Below are 23,643 nucleotides of genomic sequence, written 5' to 3' on the forward strand. Positions count from 1 at the left end.
GCCTCTGTGGGCACACCATGAAAGGAACTGGGCTGACGAGGAGCAGAAGAGGTTTTAAACTCCATCCTGCCCACAGCCCATTCTTCAACTCCTGAAAGGGAAAACCAACCAGATAAACCAAACCACCAGCTTCCACTGGGTGTGACCCACCTCCTACCTCCAGCAGCTCAGCTGATCTCACCATCAACCCTAGGTTCAGAATACCCAACAACTACGTCCTCTAGTCATGTAGATCCCGCAACTGTGTAGAAAACTGGGGGGGGGGGGGGGAGGGGGGATGGGCTAGACAAGCAGAATGAGAGGTGGGAGGGGGAGGGGAGATCTGTATTGGGTGATCTCTGATCCTCCCTGATTGAAAGAAAGAGGACTACGGAAGCTGGTCACTTGTGAATTTGGTTTAGGGAGAGGGGAAACAGGGGCCTCAGTGACAGTGCCATACCAGAGCCAGAGGATAAATAAAGAAATGGTATTCAGTACTGGGAGATGTAGAGCACCAACTCTATGCAGAGGGAGACATAATTGGAAATGATCTAGAGACCCTTTCTCCCATTGCCTGGGCTTAGGACTCCCAGGAGATCTGCTGGCTCTCAGCACCCCACAGGTACTGAGTCAGTAGAGTCCAAGCCATGGGTACAATGAGCTCAACAGCTTGCAGCTAAGCTCTAAGGGGACCTTTAGCTATGAAAGTAGGCAAATAAGACAGTCCTCCTTCTTTCTCCACTTCTGTGATTAGAATAATCTAGCTCTACATTTCTGCAGTAGTCAAGAGAAGGAGACATACATGACCAAGTCCCTCTGGGATAACTCAGTGGAGTATTCTGAGAATGCGAGAACAAGAAGTTTAGAAAAAAAAATGGCTGATAGAGGGGCTGGGAATATGGCTTAGTGGCAAGAGTGTCTGCCTCCTATACATGAAGCCCTGGGTTCAGTTCCCCAGCACCACATATATAGAAAACAGCCAGAAGTGGCGCTGTGGCTCAAGTGTCAGAGCACTAGCCTTGCGCAAAAAGAGGCCAGGGACAGTGCTCAGGCCCTGAGTCCAAGGCCCAGGACTAGCAAGGGAAAAAAAATGGCTGATAAAAACCAGAGCAGGGCTTACAGAAACTGAAGCTGAGTTGAACAAAAGTGCCCACTAACCACTACATTCAAACTCTGCTTTGGGAAATGCAAGCTTCTTTGAGAAAGAGCCTTTCAACTTCCTTCACAAAGTAACATAGTGGTAATAGAATCCATTGTTTATGAGAGCACCCATATCTCCATGGCAATCCAGTGTGATGTAACCACTTTCAGATGGATTGCTATGACAACGAGGATGCTGTCACAGGCAGCAAGTTTTAGTGGAGGGCTGGGGGGTGGGGGGCAGATCTCCTTGACAGCAAAGATTCCATCTTGTTGCCAAACAGTATCAATCTTACCCTTCCCCACTCCTATCATTCATAGTTAAAAGTCACAGAAGCAAGTCCAGTTACCTCCTTTTATCATGGTAAACTGAGGCCCAAGAAGGATAAGTGTTACAAAAACAGTCTCCCCCCTCCCCCCCACATGCACACACACACACACACACACACACACACACACACACACACACACACACACACATCTCCTCCAATGAAGGAAACAGGTTTAGAGCCCCAATAGATAGTGTTGTCCTTTGGCTCCTGTTTTCATAATTTGAATCATTGGATATCCAAAGCTAACCAATCAGTGAGTATGTGAAATAACATTGGGCTGATCTCAGGAACTACCTAACTTTGGACATAATTGGGCCTAGGGAAGATGGACTCATGCACCAAACCCACCTTTGCTTTCTTAGCCATGACCCCTGGAATGAGCTCCAACCTCCCAGAGGTAACTGGAACCCCAGCAGGTGGCGCCAGATTGCAAATCTGATCTTTTTTAGTCTTCATGAAACACTGGAGTGGGGGTACGAGAGTGAAGGACAAAAACACCCTCTTCCCTCCAAAAGAGACTTTTTTTTCATTATACTGGTCCGATCACACACAGGGAACCAGAATAATATACTCTACCTCCAAAGGGGGAAAAAAACACAAAAAGAAACAAGTGCTCACCCTGGCAAGAAAGGTGTGAGCCATAACCATGGCTCAATGCCCAGGCTACCAGAGCTGTGGGACCAAATTTCTATTTAATACTGTTAACTCCCGCAAGCCCCAAACAGATGCTATGAGCTGGTGGTTAACACTCAAATGTTATTCAAGAGCTTGAAATAACAGGTGATTTAAGCTCGTGAAAGTAATACTTACATTTACCATACTTTTCAGAACCATTTCCTAGACATTATCTTATTTGACAACCAAACAGCCCCGTGGAGTAGACAGGAAAGTTCTGTTGCAGACAGATGAAGAAACTTCGATTCAGAGAGCAAAATGATTTCCTCATCCTGACCCAATGTCAGCAGCAGAGGCGAGACTGGAATCATATCTACCCAATTTCTACAACTGTGCTCTTTCAGCTACCCTGTCTTCTGGGCTGGTAGCCGTTTAACCACCAGCAATTAGAGGGGAAGAATGAGTTTCTAGAATCTACTCATTTCTGTGGTTGAAATATTCCCACCGTGGCCAGCTCCAATCTAGCAGCATAATGTCCACCAACTAGGAAAGTTGTCTGGAAAGAAAACCCAGGTCCCGCATGCTATTTTTCTTTAAGTTACATTATTATACCCACCCCAATCCCATTTTATCACTACTTTTCTGGTCCCATAAACATGTTGGAGAGAGAATCCATGGTTCTCAAGGCTAGATGATGCTCCAGTGCTTTTACAATCTGCCCTTCACAAGAGCAAGCCTAGGATAACAGACTTTCATGGTGACATACGGCTGCCTAGTCTGCCTTCTTACTACCCCTTCCATGCAGGTGCCTGTCCTGTGTCAACAGCGCCTTCCGCTGCCATTGGTGCAAGTATCGCAACCTCTGTACCCATGACCCTACCACCTGCTCCTTCCAAGAGGGCCGCATCAACATTTCTGAGGTAAGAAGGTGCACCTTGGCATGGAGTGACTCTGTTTTCAGATGGTCAGCCCCATGACTTGATCATCTCTATGTCTTGATCACCTCACTAGAGATTGTACATGTGAGGAATCCATATCATTACAATACTTCAGAAAGTAACAGCAGAGATGGTGTCTGTCAGATTCCTATGACCTGGTGCATACAAAAAAAAAAAGTTTGGAGGTTGAGACTGAAAGCTTAGAGGAAGCATACCCAACCACACAGAGCCCGTGGTTAGAAGAGCACAGGGAATGGCCTCCAGTCTTTGAGTCCATATCCCTCTGTTTGGCTACTGTAGACTTAGTCTAATTTAAGTAAACATTCAGTCAACCACTCTTTCATGCTAATTTCTCTTCCAACTCTAAAATTCTGGAAGTCTTTCATTCTGATGTATCACTGGGTAGGTGGTCTTGAAGAATGAAAGAAAAATCAGAGAAAATCAGCTAGTGGGAAGAGCCAGGCATTGCTGAAAGTCCAATTTTATTATATACTCAAAGCCCCATTCAATGCCCAACATATGATACTGTAACCTCTCTGTACGTCAGTTTGATAATAAAAATTTGAGGAAAAAAAAAAGATTTGAGAAAAATAAAAAAATAAAAAAAAATTTTAAAAAGCCCCATTGCTAAAGCCTGATCTGCCTTTGTCATCAGCCAGTAAATATGGCACTGTTTATCTATTCAATGAATATTCTAGTCAAATGGATTATTCATTAATATGGGCTTTTTTTTTCATGTTCCTGGTATGCCTCTGTTCAGTGAAGCCTGCTAGGTCAGTTTCTGTTTCCCAGGTCTGGTGCTTTTCATGCATGGCCAGTTGGGTTTGAAAAACTCAAGAGACCTAATGTATTCATACAAATGTATATATGCATATGTATCTACTTCCCTTTTGTTCTGTCCTTTGGAAAACCTGCAATTATTAATAAGTATTGCTACGGAGTTTCATCTGCTACTACTGGCTTTCTATATACACCTCCCTCTTGTAATAGACTGATAGCTGCTTGAAGGTAAGAGTCATATCTTACCTTAAATACTTAGTACCTTTTTCAGTGAATGTTTGTAAGCTACTGTATGAAGAAGAGAAGTAGTGTCTGTTTAGCTGAGATTTCAAAGAATGGACTCCCTGTGTCTTCTAGCCTTGATAGCAGTGTAGATGGTTTCCATGGCTGAAACATAAGAAAGGAGACGTTGAAAAGTTGGTCTTGGGTTCTTGTGAAATGGTGTGTATCATCATATTCCATCAGAAAAGTGTTATTTGTCTATCTTGAGGTAGAAAGGCATTGAGATGGTACTCACAGGTGGCATTTAAGACAGCCCCCTCCCCAAGGTACCTCCAAATGGTAGAACCAGGCCCTACCTAATGCCCTGGGAATGGTCCACAAAGATTTTCCTCCAGCAAAGCTTTTTCTTTGTAGCCAACCTGCAACGCACTGTAGTGGTTGTAGTGAACACTGGAAATTCATTCCAGTCTTAGAATTCTGCAGATAGAAAACCTGTCTTCTCACTGAGAAAAGGGCTCATGAGCCGAAGGTATAGGGAAGGGGTTAACACAGACCATGAGTCAATTAGAAGATGGGCTAAATGAGAGAGCAGACAACAAAAGGGCCTGGCCAGAGTGAAGGCTGGGCAGGAGAAGACTGTGTACAAAGGTCTCGGAAACTGACCTTCATGTTGTCCATTTGACAAATACACGGAGGAGGACATGAGCCCGGAGAGGCGAAGTCCATATTGGGACAAGGAGCTGCTGCCTTGCTTTCTGCCAGGACCACCCCCGCAGGCAGAGAGAAACCCAAAGCCCGGCCTGAGTGTGACCTGCAGCTGGCTGGAGGGCAAGCAGAGTGTCACCAGGAGCAAGACAAATAAACTCTGCAGGGGTGTGCTGAGAGGCCCAAGGGCTGAGCCCCAAAAGGCTAATTGGAAGCAGGCCTAGCCTCCTGCTTTCGGGAGCCACCACAGCTTTTCCTTGGCCACCTAGGAGAGATTCGAGAATTCCAGAGAGCAGAGAGCAGGCCGGATAGAAGCTGTTGGCTCCCTGCTACTCGGGATTAAATTAATACCAAAAGAGCCTCAGGGGCAAACCTGGAGACTTCTCATGGCCATTCAGTCTCATTTTCTATCCTTGCCAGTCCTTAGGGTTGGACAGCAGGGGTACCCCATCTCTCTGAGTGGGATTGGATGGCTGCCATGTTGATCATGTGCACAGAGACCCCTGACACAACATAGGGACCAGCTTTCTGGAACCCAGACTCCATCTAGCTCTTGGCTTTGCTCAGGAAAGGAAATAGGGTGACAGTTTCCAACAAGGGTGAGTACAGTAGATTTCAGCCACCATCAGTCACACATCCTTTCCCAGCAAGTAGCTCCCAGGCCACGTTCTTTTCTGTCCAACATTCTGCTTTAGGGATGCCCTTGTTCCTAAAAGCTCAGGAAATAGCAAAGATGCATATGCCCAGCTTGGGTAAAGTTCTCCTCTATCAGGAGTCCTGTCTGGTTTCTTCACTCTCTTTTAGGAGCTGGAAAGCCTTCACTGTCTCTTTGGAGTTCCTTAAATATATTTTTCACACTTCCAGTTAGACCTTCTCCCAACTTTCTATTTAAAAATTGTATGTCTAAATAATTCCTAGAAGCAATAGGTAACTGGTTAGTCCCATTGATGACTATAGTAATGTTAGTGTAGCACATGCGTGTAAGGTTTTTACCTGTGGCAGAGTTCTCACCCGGGAAGACTCCATCCACATCATCTGCAAACTTGTTAGAAATTCAAATCCTTGGGTCCCATCCCAGATGAGCCTAAAGATTGAAAACCACTGACATATGGCATTTCAGTTGATTTTCAAAACAGCATTGCAGATTCACATAATTCATATTTGACATCTGTAGTTACCAGGATGCCAACAGTTCTTTTGGGTGGGGGTGGGAGGCTTGCACAAGGCTACAAAGAATTCAGGCATCATTATTTAAAAAGCTGATGGGTTTGCTTTCGACAGGAAAATCAGGGTCTGTGAATATGGGAATATGGCAGTCCAAATGGCAGTGGGCATACTTGGCAGGTGTGACTTCCATCTGGCCCCTTGCCATTGGTATGAGGGGTCCAGGGTGTGGCTAGAACAGCACAGCTCCAGTCCCACAGATGGAGAGACTTCCCATGGAAAATGGGTCAGCGGTGTCATGTCCAGAGAAAACGACAGCCGCATACAAGGTGCATCTGCCCACATCCTTCCAGAAGGCTGCTGTGCTGATTCTACGCTGAGGCCTGACAACGAAGAACAGCTGTGCCACACCGAATGCAGTTCAAAAATTAGAATATTAGCCCTTGATGTCCACTGAGGGCTTATTATACATGCCTTGACTAAGATGGTGTCCTCTGAGTCTCCTCTCCTCTCTCTCTCTCTTCTCTCTCTTTCTCTCTGTCTCTGTGTGTGTGTACATGTGTGTGTGTGTCCCACAATATGCAGTAATAGTACTAACTATGCTTGTTAATGTAGCTTGTTACTCTTACACCATATTTTTACATCCCCCTGTTAGGCCATCCTCTATACGGTCCAAGTGATCATTGGTATCATTTTATAGATGAGGAAACTGAATTCCAATTGAACCATCTCTCGAGCATTTTTTTTTTTTTTTGGCCAGTCCTGGGCCTTGGACTCAGAGGGCCTGAGCACTGTCCCTGGCTTCTTCCCGCTCAAGGCTAGCACTCTGCCACTTGAGCCACAGCGCCGCTTCTGGCCGTTTTCTGTATATGTGGTGCTGGGGAATCGAACCTAGGGCCTCGTGTATCCGAGGCAGGCACTCTTGCCACTAGGCTATATCCCCAGCCCCTCTCTCGAGCATTTTTAAAGCAGTGAGCCAGACCTCTCCACCACCTAAAGCATAGCAGCCCTCTGATGGGGGTCCCTAAAACTCTGGCTCCCCGTACGGGATCAGGCTGTGACACAGGGTTAGCGAACGAGTATGTGTGTGCGAGTATGTTCAGCTTTCAGCTTTTAAAGCTCATCTCTCTCCATGGCTAAACTGGGCCTAGCGAGATGTAGATACATAAATATCTTCTTTACACCCTGTCCCGGGGGAAAGATAGAACCAAATAAATCCGATTAGCTTCCCAGGATGCTGGCTGTTCTCACTCTTTGAAGTCCAGTGGGTGAAGATAATGCCATTTCCACATGGGAGAAGTCGTTTCCGAGGACTAACGGGTCCCAGCACAGGATGGAGCAAAGCAAGAGCTCAGCTAAGGAGGAAACGCAGCCCCAGGGTGCACGGGGGGGGCCTCTTCCCCTCTCCTCCTCTCCAGCCCCAGGGGCATCCTCAAACAAGACATTCGTTCATCTTGATTTAAACTAAAAAGACGACTAAGAAGGCAGCCTGGCTTCGGTGGGCCTGCAGACAGAGGAGGGAGAAGACAACTTAAGGGTGTCATTCAGAAAGCCATGGATAGTCTTTTGAGACGGTTACTAACAGTCTTAAACTTATTCTGCAGGCCAGGGGCCATTGGATCACACATGGAATCCTGGCTACTCAGGATGCTGAGATGTGAGGACCAAGGTTCAAAGTCAGCTCTGGGCAGGAAACGTCTGAGACTCTTATCTCCAATTTAACCACCCACCAAAGCCCAGAAGTAGAAGTGTGACTAGTAGAGTGCCCAAAATGGACAGTATCTACCTAGGACACAACCATTGCTTTCCCATGCCTTAGAGAACAGAAAAAAAAAAAATATCCTGTTCTGCCTTACATGAGATCATTGGCCAAATAAACAAAATCCAAGACATTCTTTTGCTTACCGGGGAAGTCTTGGAACCTATTTAGGCATTTGAAAAGATATTGATTATTGTCCCTAAATCAAGTCCCCAAAGGCCTGATCTAGCACACAATAAGAAAGTTTTCTAAAATCCTCTGATCCCTTTTTTAAAAAGAGATAAAGAAACAGGTACCCATGCTTATACTCCTAGCCATGTAGGAGGCTGAGATCTATTTGATCACAGTTCAAAGCCAGCCACAGCAAGAAAGTCCCTGAGACTCATCTCCAATTAACTACCCAAAAATTGGAAGCAGAGCTGTGGCTCAAGCAGTAAAACTTCAACCTTGAGCAAAGAAGCTAAGGGACAGTGCTCAAGCCCTGAGTTCAAGCCCCAATACCAGCAACACATGCAAAAACCACAATCTCATAATAGTACTCATAAAATCTACTCAGGCTGTACTGCACTTAGACGAGGCAGAAAGAGAAAAAGATTGTGTGTGTGTGTCTTTTGTGCACATGTGCGTGTGTGTGTGTGTGTGTGTGTGTGTGTTGTATATGCATATCCATAATGGTTTGGTTCCAGGCCCTTGAAATTACTAAAATCTTCTAGGTGCTCAAGCCTCTTATATAAAATGAGAGTAACATTTGCATAGAACCTGCACATATTCTCTTGTATACTTTATTTTTGCCTTTTCTCTTTTCATACTGGGGTTCAAGGCAAGCAAGCACTTTGCCACTGAGCTACATCCCAGCCTCCTCTCATATATTTATTCTGGATCACCCATAATACCTAATTCAATGTAAATGTTATTTAGTTGTTGTTATTTTTATTGTCTAGGGAATAATGGGAATAATGACACGGGGAAAGTCAGTACATGTTCGGCACAAATATCATTATTTTATTATTTTCTTCAAATAATTTTGGCCCTTGGTTGGTTGAATCCATCATGGATGCAGAACCCATGAATATCGAGGGCTAATTGTCACTTTTTTGTCAGCAAAGCTGAAAGAATTCTACAATCTTGTTTACTAACCTGAGACACAGACTTCTAAAAGCACATCTTTAAGATCCTGCTACTGAAATTTGAATTTGTTCTCTGAGCTCGTTAAAGGATGAGAGAGAACAGTTCATCATTTATAATACATTGGCTGGTTCGGATTCTGAAAATCTCTCTCTCTCTCTTCTTCCCTCTCTCTCTCTCTCTCTCTCACACACACACCATTATACCACAGCGAATTTAAATTCTAACCTATTAGATTCAATATTGATTTGTTTTTTGTTTGTTTTTTTTTTAGCCACTAACAGAATATAGCATCTCCTTTTCCATGAGATGCCTGGGTTTCCCTAAAGTGGTGTTCAGGTGTTTTGGTTTTTTTTTTTTTTTTAATTTTTCCTGGCTATAAATATATGAAAGACTCTGTCAAGAGTGCCCACGGGGAATGGAAGTAAAAGTGCAGTAAAGAGCAAGTTTATGAGTTGGCAGCTTGAGTGACTGGCTCCTGAGCAGGGCCCATCTGTTCAGGGGCTGCCTTAGGAGCCTGTCCCTCCTTGTGGATCTGCCCGCAGCCCCTCACGTGCATTGCGCTGACAGGCAAGGGGTGGCTCCCAGGGACCCTGGAAGTCCATCCTGGCCCTCCCAGACAGATTTCCACAGGCCATTTCCCCTGGACCCAGCTCTTCATATGACCTCGAGATTCCTACATAGACGAGATCCTATAGTTCAAGCTGCTGTGACCGTTTTCAGCCCCAGCTTTGGGATTGAAACCCCCTTCAAGTCACTAGATATCCAGAAGCCACAGCTTCCTCCTCATCACTCATAAATCTACCAAGTTGGAGCTAAAAGGAAATTTGGAAGATCCTTTTATTGCTTTATTCTTTACATAGATCCTCCCATAAATAGTGACCAAATGCCTACTACACGTCAGACCCTGAGATGAAGACCAGGCATTTAGAGGGTGGATATGACACTTGCTAATCTTCAAGACATCCACAGCTCAATGAAGAAAACAAGTTTACAAGAAAGTATGGACTAAAGCACATACAAAGGCCCAGATGTAGACTCAAGAAGAGAGTGGCACTTTAGAACCCAACGTTCAGTGTGGCAAGAATCACAGAGTAAAAAAAAAAAAAAAAAGGCCAGGCAGTGACTTCTATGAAGAAGCAGACCAGTTCTCCAGATACCCAACCAAGCCTCTGTTTCACAAGGCTCCTAACAGAGATTGCCCTTGGCAATCAAGAGGAACAATCTTTCGTCGTGGGAGACCCATCCACACCTTGCAGGAAGTCTCCACGTCTCGGATCTCAGGCAGCAAATGCCAGTAGCACCCTCTCTAGACCTTGTAGCATCAGGAGACCAAAGGGCCCCTCCAGAAACCAATGACGAGGAAAAGAAGAGCGAGAAAGCGCAGCCACCGGCAAGCACTCCCCACTGGTCCTGGAGAAGGGAAGTGATTTCACGTGGAGATGATGCCCACAGCCTCGTTCCCAGGGGCTTACCTGCTCAGCTCTTCCTGGAGGGAAGGCTGCAAGAGCCCTGTTGCGGGTAGTATTGGATCTCTGGTAGAAAAGCAGCATCCGAACACAGAACTGAAAAAGAAATCAATTTCTCTTTCTCACTTTTCTCTCTCAGGATCCTTCCCACGGCCCCTCCAGACCATGACTTTCTTTTTTTTTTTTTTTTTGTCTTTTCTTTTTTGGTACTGGGATCAAACCCAGGATGTTGCACTTGCTAGGCAAGCGCTTTGCCACTGAGCTACATCCCAGCCCCCATGACTTTCTTGTTGGGGTTTTGTTTTCCAAAGCAACATGGCACTCATGCAGGGACTGGTAATGAAATGAGATAAAAAGCCAAAGCAAGTCTTTAGACCATTGCTGGGAGGGCTTGATCCCCCTTCCTGGAAAACCAGGCTCAGCTGGAACTGCTGATAAAGGGATGCCCCAGGCCTCGGACAGTGGGAGGGGCGGAGAGCCGGAACCAGGAACCTTGGGGAACCAGAGGCAGGGGGCTGGAGTCAGGGACAGCCACACAAGGCGGCTCTTTCATCTACTGTCTCAGGAGATAAAGTCCACAGCTTGCCATACTGGTGCTTGAAAATTAATCCCTAAGTTGTAACACATACACACCAGGTACAGGACAGTCTGTGGCATGATGAGGGCAGGAGCTAAGAGGGATTTCACTCTCCCTGCTGACTGCATGTGTGACCCTAAAATGAGGTAAAGCCCTGCTTGTGGGTGGCTCGCCTGGGTACGGCAGGGTCTGTTCTGGCCCCCAGCCCCCCAGCCCCTGCCCTGGCTCAAGTTAGTGGGAAGCTGTGAGCTAAGTCCCGATGGACCCTTTCTGCCTCCTCCCCCAGGACTGTCCACAGCTGGTGCCCACAGAGGAGATCCTGATCCCGGTGGGAGAGGTGAAACCCATCACGCTGAAGGCTCGAAACCTGCCCCAGCCCCAGTCCGGGCAACGAGGCTACGAGTGCGTGCTGAACATCCAGGGGGCCGTCCACCGGGTCCCCGCCCTGCGCTTCAACAGCTCCAGTGTCCAGTGCCAGAACAGCTCGGTAAGGGAGCTCACGCCAGGTCCTGCTGCAACTACGCTTGCTAGCACACCGCTCGCCAGACCTCAGCCTGACCTGTCAGCTTCCAGGACCTTCCAGGGCCACCAGGCTGACCAACCTCACACACCCCAGGGACAGAGCAGTACATGCGCACCCTGGGCCCCAGGGCCCCTGAGCCGGGATAGAACAGATCAAGGAGATGACTTCTGAGAGGATCCCAACAGCAGATTATTAGTCCCTGGGGGGTACTTTCTAAAGTTTAACGAGCACGTCTTTACCGTTAGTGCAACTTTAGTCCAAGTAAGACAACTGTTCCCCACACCATGTCTCTCATGAAAGAGATGAAGACACTGCAGGTCTGTCCTTACTGAGAGGAAAGGGGAGAAGAGGGAAGAGGCGATGAGGTAGGACGGGGCCAGGGAAAAGGAGGCAGGAACAGCAAGGGTTAAAGCGCTCTCTGAATGGCAGAAAGCACAGAGGTGTTTAATTATAATTCTAGCCCAGAGAAGATCTTTTTATCTGCCAACGACCTGTCTCTGACTGTGGGGGGTCAGCTCGGAGATGGGGGACGTGACAAAGGTGTTGAGGGAAGCTAATTCGCCTGGGAGAGATAAAGAGAATCTGGGCCTCTTATCAGGGAGCTGTCAGATTCTGGGGTCACAGGCGCTTGATAGAATTTGTAATCGGTGGAAGGCCGCCAAGCGCAAGAGGAAGACGGGCTGGAGGGAAAATGGAGCAGAAGAAAGGAGGAAGGCATCCGGAGAACTGGGGGAGCAAGAGTGCAGGCAGGAGCCTGCCCTCCCGAGCTAAGTGGGCAATGTCAGGGCCTGGCGGAGGTGTGGTGGGGGCAGGCCCATCCGGAGGGATTTATTCGGAAGTGAGCGAAGGCTTACAATCCCTCTGTGGGATGGGCAGGAGAGAAAGGCCAGTTGGTCCCAGCCAGACTTGCATGGTGGGGAGAGGAGGGGAGAGAGTGACATGTCTTAGAAGATAGGAAATCAACCAAGAGGCAGACAGGTGTATGGAGAGACAGGCAAATTCAAGACGCCCCCATAGGAGAGCAACAGGGGAGAAGACTGGAGAAGGAAAGGCTTGGATCAGGTCATGGAAAGTACTGGTGTAAGTGGAGCCTGGTGGCATTAGTGGTTTGGAGTCAGGGAGAAAGGGTGTCAGAGGGTTCCTCGGAGTAGCATGAGGGTCTCCTCTCCACCCTGGTTCCCTGGGATAGACGTGCATCTCTCCCTGCAGTACCAGTATGACGGCATGGATATCAGCAACCTGGCTGTGGATTTCGCCGTGGTGTGGAATGGCAATTTCATCATTGACAACCCCCAGGACCTGAAAGGTAAGCAGTGACTTCCCAGTAGAGGTTTGATCTTTTCACGACCCCAGAAAAGACTGGGCTGGAGCGGATCAGAGCCGGCCGGCCGCTATGCCTTGAATAATACACTCCCTGTGTCAGCGGAACTCTTCACAGGTTCCTAAAGCAACATTTGGAGCCATCAAAGGAGTCCTGTCGGGAGCTCTGTTTTATTACACCCAGAGCATCCGCCAAGCGGCTGCCGGCTCATCCACGCTGTTCTTTGGCTCCTGGTGACTTTGAAGTGTCTGTGGAACCTGACCTAGGAGAACAGCAGGCAGGAGCATCCTGCCAGCTTCTCTGGAAATGGAGATATTGTTTTCACGCAGGCTGTCATTCCTGTCCTTGGCTTGGTCATGGTCACTGCACAAAGAAAGCCTTTGAGGCTGGGCTCCTGGTCCTGGGGCAGGTGGGAGGGGCCAGCACGCCAGCTCAGGCTCACATCTGGAGCAGCCGAAGCCCAGGAAGGGGAGCTGGGCTGGGACAGGAAGGGGAACTCCTGCGGGCTATCTTTATTCACCATCATATAAACACATGTTGGGTTTGTCGAGTGTGCTAGATAGACTAGGGCAGCACGTTATCCCAGTGGACTGATTTCTTAAAGGTTATTTTCTTAATGGACACAACTTCGAAGAGTGAACTATCATTATTGTCGTCTTACAGACCAGGGAGCTAAGACCTAAAGAGCTTAAGAAATGGGCCACAAGTCAGAGAGCAAGCCAGGATTTGAACAATGACCTGAGTGCAGGGCTGGCATGTAATCCTAGATACTTAGGAAGCAGAGATCTGAAGATCAAGGCTCAATGCCAGCCTGGGCAGAAAAGTCCATGAGATTCTTATATCTAATTAACCAGGAAAAAAAAAAGCCAGAAATTGAGATGTGTGTCAAGTGGTAGTGCATTTGACTTGAGCACAAAAGCCATGTGAGAGCCCAGGCCATGAGTTCAAGCCCAAGTACAAGCTTGCTATAGGCAAGCACAACCACATCACAGTGAGGACCTGCTGCATTGCTCACTGTGGGATTTGAACTCCCTCTCACAGAATCCACCCCCACCCTTTTCCCATCTATGAGCCATGGACCCCATAAGCCACTTATTCCCACAGCCAGAGTAGTGGCAGCCTTTCCTTCTACCGAAGGAGCACCTCCTGGGCACCAATATGGGGTGCAAGGTCATAGCAAGAGTGTGGCAAGTGTTTTGGCATCGGTGGAGCTACCCGCTCTTGTCTCAGACCTTGCCGTGCAAACCAAGTTGCTTGGACTAGGAGGGAGGAGCTTGAGCCAAGGAGATTTACATTTCCTTGCTCCTCCTCATCCTCAGGATAGATTTTCCTCATCACTAGGAGATAGGAGACACTGGGCTTAGATCCCGGAGGTCGCCTTTGCACCTGGAGCCAGGGAAAAACAGCCACATCTGAGACTCCTTGCATATCTCCTGTGTTCCTTGTCTTCCTACCCATGCCCACCCAGAGCCGAAGGGCCAAGAGAGGCATCACTTAGTGAAACCACTGCTTTTAAAGAGCTCACAGCCTGGCGCAGGCCGCTCACATCTGTAATCCTAGCTACTCAGAAGGCTGAGAATGGAGAATCATGGTTCAGAGCTAGCCCAGGCAAAAGGATCTGTGAGACTTGTTTTGTTTTGTATTTTTTGCCAGTCCTGGGGCTTGAACTCAGGGCTTGAGCACTGTCCCTGGCTTCTTTTTGCTCAAGGCTAGCACTCTACCACTTGAGCCACCAATACCACTTCTGGATTTTTCTACATATGTGGTGCTGAGGGCTTCTTGTATATGAGGCAAGCACTTTATCACTAGGCCATATTCCCAGCCCCTCTCTGTGAGACTTTTATCTCCAATTAACCAGTAAAAAGCCAGACGTGGAGTTGTGACTCAAGGGATAAAGAACCAGTCTTGGGCAGGGGGTTGGGGGTGGGGGAGAAGCCAAGTTAAAGCATGATGCCCCTAAGGCCCTAAGTTCAAACCTTAGGACTGGCAAAAAAAAAAAAAATCAGGTTCCCAAACTCAGTAAACCCCCAGTGCAGCTGCTGGAGATTTCACTGCCAGTTCCAAGCACTCGGTTTCTTTCTACATCCCAGCAACCTGACCTGCACAGTGTGGCAAAGGATGCTCGCTGCTCAGTCCTCATGATAAGCACACCACTGGGGACCATGTGGTCCATATTTATAAAAGCTCCATGAGTACCTCTTCACTTTAAGGATCTCATTTCCTGCCCTCTCACTTCAAAAGCCACAGACACGAGGCTGTTTAAATATAGTCTATGCATCTGACAGGTATTAGGCCAGAGGAATGGGAGGAAGGCCTGTGGAAGAATAAAGCCTGTGCCTGCCTTGGGCATGTAACTGACCTCCAACAGAGGCACACCGCCCAGTTCTGGAGGCTTAGCTCAATGTGACCAAACGAGTTAAGAAATGTCTAACTACAGTCATTCCCCCAATATCCATGGTGGGTTGATATCCAAGACCACTGAGTGTACCAACATCCAAGGATGCTCAAGTTTCTTATATGAAATAAGGTAGTGCTAAGCCAGGCACTGATGGCTCACGCCTGTAATCCTAGCTACTCGGGAGGCTGAGATATGTGGATCATGGTTCGAAGTCAGTCCAGGCAGGAAAGTCCATTAGATTCTTATCGCCAATTAACCACCAAAAAGCCAGAAGTGGCACTGTTGCTCAGGTGACAGAGCACTAGCCTTAAGCACAAAAGCTCACAGGCAGTGCTCAGGCCCTGAGTTCAAGCTCCAGGACCAGCTCATGTGCACGCACGCACACACACACACACACACACACACACACACACAAGACATAGCACTGACATATAACCTGCACACACACACGCCTGTATATTTTAAATCATCTCTAGGTTACTGATGATATATAATACTCTGTGAATGCTATGTGGATAGTTGTTATAGCATATTGTTCAAGCAGTAATGATGAGGAGTAAATGTCTATGCAAGTGAAATGCAGATTCATTTTTCTTTTTTTTTTTCAAAAATGCTTTGGATGCAGACTCCATGAATATGGAGAGCCTATTGTATTCAGCCTCTGCAGAATTCTTCAGGAACTGAGTTCAAAATCCTGTCAGGCAAAAAGCTGGATTAGATTCACTCAGCACAATCCCACCAGCTAGCTAGTTCTGCTGGGGTGTTTTAAGTCATTAGGAGGAAAAGGTAGAGAGTTTCCAGATTGCATATATGACCTGTTAAGGAACCAGTCTGTCCTCTCTGGGGACAGGACTGAGTCACTCTCTCTCCTCACCTGCAGCGCCTCCCGTGGCCAGACCCTTGGCCTTTCTTTAAGTCCAAGCTGACTCCTCTCTCAGACCCACGCTCTTTACAGTGTGCCGAGGAGATTGCTCCTTCTTTGGGCCCTGGCACCTAGCAGCGCAGAGAGCTGGAGCATCAGGACTCTCGTGTGGGATGCTAATCTTAGTAAGCTGGGAGAATCATTGCTTCTCCCTTTGCACTTCACTTTTACCTGTAATGAGGACATAAACCCCTTACCACATGAAACGGGGGCCATCCGTGAGCCTACGAGCGATGGCAGCCTAAGAACACAAGCTGAGTTCAAAGAAAAGATAATAAGCATGTATAGAACATCAGATATGTCACAGGCCCTGTGCTAAGCACTCACTATACAATATCTCACTCAAAGCTCAAAAAATAATGCTAATCACTGTGTTAGAGATAGATAAACAAGGTTAAATACTTTGTCACATTGCTAGGAAGTCTTGAAGCCACAGCTCAAGAAGCCCTGCTCTAATTCAGTGACTTCAAATGGCTGCTAAGAAGGAGGTTCCATTTATGATTCATTTCCACCAGTTATTTTTTTTTGCAATGCTGAGAATCAGGGGTGCCATCTACGATCGGGGACCTCAAAGAAGAAGAAGAAGGCAGGCATGTGGTGAGCAGCCATTGCCGTGAACACCCGTCGGTGACATGCCCTCCTCTCTTTGCAGTGCACCTCTACAAGTGTGCGGCCCAGCGTGAGAGCTGCGGCCTCTGCCTCAAGGCTGACCGCAAGTTCGAGTGTGGCTGGTGTAGCGGCGAGCGCAGATGTACCCTCCACCAGCACTGCACCAGCCCCTCCAGCCCCTGGCTTGATTGGTCCAGCCACAACGTCAAGTGTTCCAATCCCCAAATCACAGAGGTAAGGCCCCACAAGCCATCCTAGAATAGAAAGCAGGTGATGGGGGCTATGGGAAAGATGGGAAAGCCAGGGCTTGGGAGGAATGCATTCTGGGAGCTTACTGGTGATGGGGGTTGGGGGGAGGCCTCTCGCTTGCACCTTGATGCCTGTATCCAGGGGACAGAGTGTGTCCTGGTTCCTGTGCAAGAAAGTGTGTGTCTGTCCGCATGGTACATGTACACACAAGCAGGGCAGAGCCTTGACGGAACCAGGTTGGGACAAGAAATTGGTTCCAGGATGACTGGACATCTCAAAATGCAAGGGTTAGCTCTTCCCAGCAGGAATGGGATCTGGGGGAACTGTACTTAGTTGCAAAGTTGAAAACAGAAGAGGTAAAGACAGGCACATACATTTAGCCACCATTTTCCCAGAGTTTAGTCTTGATCTCAATTTGTTTGTGCCTTTTAATGGGAAGAAATGGGTGATTAATTACCCTGGGTGGGGGAAGGGAATGATGTTTCCAAAATTGCAAAGGGAGAGATGAATAGATGATGTGGCTGAAAATGCAGCTGTGTGGGGTTTGAATGGCCTGTGAGGGGAATCGTGGTACTTAACTTGGGTGGCTTTGTGTGCACATCACTCTTCAGGGCTTCCCTATTCAACGACTGTCACTCGCGCTTTGAAACTAATTGCACATTGCTTGCTGATAGAAACAAAGGCTTGGGCAGGTAGCGCGGTGGTCTACAGGCATATGCAAGCACAGAGAGCCTCCTTGTCTGCCTCTTCTCTGAGCTGCTGTATGGTCTCTTTCTACCTGCCTCATGTCAGCCAAAGCAAGTAGCTAGTACCGCTTCTTCCTCGTGTCACAGAACACTGGGAAAACTGTGGGGCACCTCTATGGTCCTATTTAAAAAAAAAAAAAACCTCAGCTTAATTTAAGAGAAACACAAACCTCAAAATCGCATAGGTAGCATTCATCTTTAGACGGATTATTTGAACAGGGAGCAAGTAGTTATGTTGTATGCTTCACTTGGTTACATTTAATCCTTACAATGTGGGAGGTTAAGTGTCCTCACCTCCATTGTACAGATGAAGAGAATGAGGCTCGGGGAAATTGAGTGACATGCTCAAGTTCAGGGACTAAGTGGCAGAGCCAGCATTTGCAGTCAGATTTAATTATGAATCCATCTTATCAAGTTCTCTACGATTTGCTCAAGTAACACAAAGGGGGGGGGCGGGTAGTGCTTTCCCTTCCTTAATGTCTAGTCCTTTCCCCGCACATAAAGACACGATAAATACACCTGTCCACGTGGCTGTATATCCCGGGGAGACAGCCGCACTCTGAGAGATAACATATTGCATCTCAGTCCTCCCCCATGAATAGAAGGGGTTATGAGGGTATAGACGCTTCCTCTCAAAGAGTGGATTGCTTCAGTCCCATCTTATTCTCAAATGCGCTCTGTGATGCCTGCTAATTTCCCCCTGTGTCTTTTATCCCACCAGAAGCCAATGCCCCCTGGAGCTGATGAGGTGACCCAGTCCCTGCTCTTGGGCAGCTAGCTTCCAGAGCTGCTCAGAGCTCCGTGCCTTCTCCCCAGTCCTAGTGATTTCTGGTAACTCCTGGCCTGAGAACTCACGCCATTCTCTAATGCTTCTTGCGGCTGCAGTTGACAGTCCCTGACAGTGCCTGTAGTGCGGGAGCTTAAATTAGGCAGGAAGTGGAGTCCATGGGCACCTCCCACCCCTGCCCACCAAGGGAACCAGCGTCTGTCTGCTCCCTGCCTGACTGGAGCCTCATCCCAGCCCTGAGGCAAGCTGCTCGCTGGGAAACCTCTGCCTCAGCTGCCCCTGCTCACTGACCGGGGACTGCCAGGTTGCTCTGTTCACAGAGGACACCCAAGTTACAGGAGGCTAATTAGCCCCCCAGGTAATTAGGCTGTAATTGATTTTCCCAGTGAACATGGCAGCAGTGGTTGCGGGCCTCAAGCCTCCTGTTGGCGATTTTTATGTTAGGGCTACTGAGATAGGAAAGAGCATCTTTGAGAGGAGATTGGTCCTCGCTGTGTCCCCGCATGTCAGGGACAGGACCTATGAGAGTAGACGCAGACCTGGAAGGATTTATCTACTATTGCCTGTCACACTGTCTTTCAGTTCATATCTCCTTCCCTCACCTGACCCTCATTTCTCTGCCAAAGTCATCTTCTATTTAACTTTTTGTCTTTCAAACACTTTCAAACTTACATATATATATATATATATAGTACCAAAATAGTACAAAGAACTTTCATATTCTCTTCGTCTAGCTTTTTCAAAATTAACATCTTATATAACCACACTACAATTACCAATTAACATTGATACAGTAAAACCATCTAATATCCATATCTTATTAGCACTTCTGGTTATTCCAGGGCTATCCAGTTCTCTGGTCCAGAATCCAATCTAGAATCCAACCCAAGATTTAATCTAGAATCCAATCCAGTATCCCTGTGACATTCCCGTGTCTGATCTCCTTAGTCCTTTAAGCCACTCTTTCTTTTTCAGTCTGACCTTCCTATTGTTGAAAAGTATAGGGCTGTTATTTTGTACTGTCCCTCTTGATTTAGCTATATCTGATCCTTCTACATGATTAAATTTGAGCTATATGTGTTTGGTAAGAAGTAAGTACTCAAAGAAAAATTAGAGTGCATATCAAAAGGGCGCAGGAACCAAATTGAAAGGGATCCAAAGAGCCAAATCTAGGGCTACCTGAGCAAAATAATAATGATCATCTTAGTCTTTATCAACAGAGTCAGATAAGAATCTGTGATCTTTGCTGGTTATTTGATGCTTGCTTTTACTCGGTAGCTGGCGCTCAACAAACTGGCACTCTGCACCTTCTACCCCTGGTCTTTACTGATATAAATAAGTAAATGTGTAAATAATTAGAGAAGGCACTTCTTCACACTAGAATCCCAACTAGTAAGTGTGGAAAGAATGATGGAAATAAGAGATATCTATCATTTCCAAAGTACATGGTAATAACTACATCAAGTAAAAGTGGCCAATGGATGCTAAAATTAGTGGATGGAAATATGATGAGAAAAAGAATACTTACATAATCTTAACCTGTCTTCCCATAAGATACATATTAATTATAAAGCAGAACAGTAGAGGCCTCCCAGTGTACCAGTAGGCCCTATCTTAACCAAGTTAATATGATTCCCAGTAGTGGGAAGAGTCAATCTCGTATGCCTCCTATTAGAATATCCCCAAGGAGAACACAGCCTCATTTCTATGAAAATTTTGGCCAATACATAATTAAAAATGAAAACACAAGGGTGTGTGTGTGTGTGTGTGTGTGTGTGTGTGTGTGTGTGTATACTAGGGCTTGAACTCAGGGCCTCACACTCTGCCTTTTTGCTCAAGACTGATACTCTACTACTTAAGCCCTACCACGTCCTGTGTTTTCTGGTTAATTGGAGGTAAAAGCCTCTCAGATTTGTCTTGCCAAGCTGGCTTCAAATCTCAAGCCTCAGATCTCAGCTTCCTGAGTACCTAAGATCACCAGCATGGGCCCCTGTGCCCTGCTCAATTCATTTCCTTTACGTCCACTGTCTGGCATAGATCTTTTATTTGAACTTCATAATTATTGGAATTCTATGGAGCTTATGCTCATTTGTGCACAGCTCCCTTGCCTACAAAGTGTGTGCCCTCCCAGTGCTACTTATAAACAGAAGCCACTTACTATGAACATCTTTTTACCCTCCACTGAAGGGTGAAAAGAGCAGGATTCCACGATGGGCTCTGATGGCTGCCAGACACGGCTGAGTTTCTGATCCTAGACCTAAATGGAGGCTGGAGTTGGTATTGTCCTGCCTAGAAACCAAGAAGCGAATGAGATGAGCTCAGAGAAGTTCTGCTGCAGGGAAAGGAATGGGCTCACATGCATTTAGATGAACAGCTGTGTTCTTCCTTAACCCCTCCTTACCCCCACTGTCTCCATGGCAACCAAGCCCACCCCTAGAGACCCATCCTTTATGGCAGCTTCATGTAGGACAAGTTGTACCGCCTATTGAATTTTCTAGTTTGCATAAACCTCAGGTTAGGACCCCCTCAGGACTTACCGTCTGCTTCTTAGCCAGCTCATGGTGTGATAATGACGTTGTCCCACAGGGAGGCGGGGGAAGGGTATCCCAGGCTGCTCAGATTTCCAACTGTCATCTGTGCACGTGTCACCTGTTCAACTCCAGGAACAGGAGATGTGCAGAGGACTGGAAAGCCCAGGAGATGCCTGGCCCATCACGTCCTGTTCTCCCCAGCCTGTGTGTGCCTTAGAACCTGCTGGGACCTCAACTGAGAGTCTGTTCTGAGCTCACATTGGAAAGGAAGACCCAGGGTAAACTATTTCCCAGGAAGCTATGAATAAGCCAGACCCAGAAAGGGAAAGCGAGATTGAATATGTTCTCAAGAAATTTTGGAAAGACAAAGCGACTCAGCAGCGAATATGACAAAGATCTTCAGTCAACTGGGCTCTACTGAATGTTAGTTTATTAGAATGACCATAAAAAAGCACCACAAACTATCTATCTATCTAATATTATATATATATGTATATATATATATATATATATACACACACACACCTATATCCTCAAAGATCTGGAGGCTAGAAGTTCAAGAACAGTATGTGGACAGGGTTCCAGGTTTCTCTCCTAGCTTCCATGTTTTGGCTTGCAAAGGTATCACCTGACCTCTGAGCGTGTGCATGTGTCTATGAGCACACAAGCACGCATACACATGCACACACACATACTGGTACTGGCCAGGGTGCTCTCCCGTTAGCTTTTTTGCTCAGAGATGGCCCTCTACCACGTGAGCCCAGCTCCACTTCTGGTTTTTGGTGGCTAATTAAAGGTTGGAGTCTCTTGAACTTTCCTACCCAGGCTGGCTTCAAACTGTGATCCTCAGATCTCAGCCTTCTGAGTAGCTAGGATTCCTGACATGAGCCATCAGCACCTGGCTTTGCCTTCCTTTAAAAAAAAATACAGAATGATAATTAAATGGGGATTATAGCCCATTCCAATAGCCTAGGTGAGCAGATCGCCTGCATAAAGAACATCTCCAAATAGGGCCACATTTTGAGGTGCTAGGAGTTAGGGTTTCAATGTATGGACAGGAAATGGAATGCAACTCATGAGAGGGAGAATTCTGAGTACAGGAGGCAATGCCACAGTCCCAAACAAATTAACTCACCCACAAGGGAACGTTTACCTAGTGACTACTAGTATACTGAGCAGGAGGTTGTCATGCAATGAGTGAGTCCTGGGTGGAGAAGCAGAAGGCATCCTGTCCCACTGTAGCCCTAGCCTGTCCTTGGAGCACTGGTTAATAGAAGCGGCTGGAAACTGCTCATCCTGAAGGCCACTCTACTTCCTCTGAAAAGCCAGGGGGAGAAACTTCTCATCTACGCCTTGGCCTCTGTCCCATGTGTAAAAAGAGGACTGCAGTAAGGACAGATAGTGAGGACTCTAGCTCAGGCCAGGGGCATGAGCAGACAAGCCAAAATGCTCATACTGGAGCTCTTCATCGTGACAGCTTTTCTGTAACAAAATGTGACCACGCTTCAGACTGTGTGCACTTGGCATATTTATCCCCTCAACACCCCTGCGTAATGGCTGCAGTTCTCTTCAGAGTTGGGGAAACAGTGCTTGGGAAAGTATATCATTAGTCTAAAATCACATATCTGGTTAGTGGCAGAACTTCTCACAAGTAGAAATGTGGCTGATGTAGTAGAGGGCCAGTCTTGAATGAAAGAGTCAAGAGAGAGCAGGCGGCTCAGAGTTCCAGTCCCAGACAAAAAAAAGAGAGGGAGGGAGGGAGGGAGGGAGGAAGGAAGGAAGGAATAAATATCCTTTTGCCAGCCACTGAAGCCTCACCCCTGTAACCCTAGCTGCTCTGGAGGCTAATATCTGAGGATCGAGGTTCAGAGCTAGCCCAGGAAGACAAATCTCTGAGAATCTTACCTCTGATTAGCCAACAAATATGGCAGATCCTTACTCGACTGGGCTTTAATTAGACACCAAAAAGCCAGAAGTGGAGCTGTGGCCTAAGGGGTAGAGGGCTGGTTTGAGCAGAAAAACCTAAGCAAGAGCATACAAGGCCCCAAGTTCAAGCTACAATACCAGCATTTTTTTAAAAAAAATCAAAACTTCTCACCCCAAAAGACAGACTCTCCCGCCATACCATGGCCCGTTGGTCAGTCAGACTCAATCAGAACAGTACCTGCAACCATGAAGCCCTCAGTTCAAATCAATCCCTGTATCAGGCAAAAACAAAAAAGCCTGTCTTCCTAAACATAATTCCATTTCTATTTCTACGTATAGAGAAGCAACGATGAGTGAATTGGGGGCTGCATTTGAACTAGGGCACATTTTGCCTCTCAGCCACAGGTGTTTCTGTAACTTCTATCCTAGGTGTTTCATAAAGCTACCAGACTCAATGCGGTTGTTTTTGCCCTTTGACAACCAATGGGATAAATGGGTGAAAGCAAATGCTGGATTGCTGGAGCTAGGGTTCTGACCTTCCAGGTATCTCTGGCTTGTCAGGGAAGCCGGGGGATGGAACTCGGAGGGTATTACACCTGCAGGCCAGGGTAGAGAGCACAGTGAAGGCCTAAGCAGGCTTGAGAGACAAGGAAGGAATTCCAAAGTTGATGACTCAGTGACTAGGGACCTACTACCCTTCAGATGTGAGAGAACGCCCTTGTAGGCTCCAGAAGCCAACTGCAGCAGTACTTGATTGGGGTGCACTGAGGCCCAGCAGTGGGGTGTAGGGTTGATAGCTGTTTCTCCATCGATCACTGTATAATTT

General features: G+C 47.0%; 1 protein-coding gene across 1 annotated transcript in view; it reads left to right on the top strand.

Moving 5' to 3' along the window:
• Window positions 1-23,643, top strand: part of Plxna2 (plexin A2) — a 215,825-nt gene that overhangs the window by 144,012 nt on the left and 48,170 nt on the right. The window contains exons 11-14 of the mRNA XM_048356959.1: window positions 2,872-2,986; window positions 11,092-11,292; window positions 12,538-12,634; window positions 16,622-16,812. Coding sequence (XP_048212916.1) covers window positions 2,872-2,986; window positions 11,092-11,292; window positions 12,538-12,634; window positions 16,622-16,812 — 604 coding nt within the window. The remainder of the gene's footprint in view (window positions 1-2,871; window positions 2,987-11,091; window positions 11,293-12,537; window positions 12,635-16,621; window positions 16,813-23,643) is intronic.

Source organism: Perognathus longimembris, chromosome 11 (assembly GCF_023159225.1).
Source record: "Perognathus longimembris pacificus isolate PPM17 chromosome 11, ASM2315922v1, whole genome shotgun sequence".
NCBI lineage: Eukaryota > Metazoa > Chordata > Mammalia > Rodentia > Heteromyidae > Perognathus > Perognathus longimembris.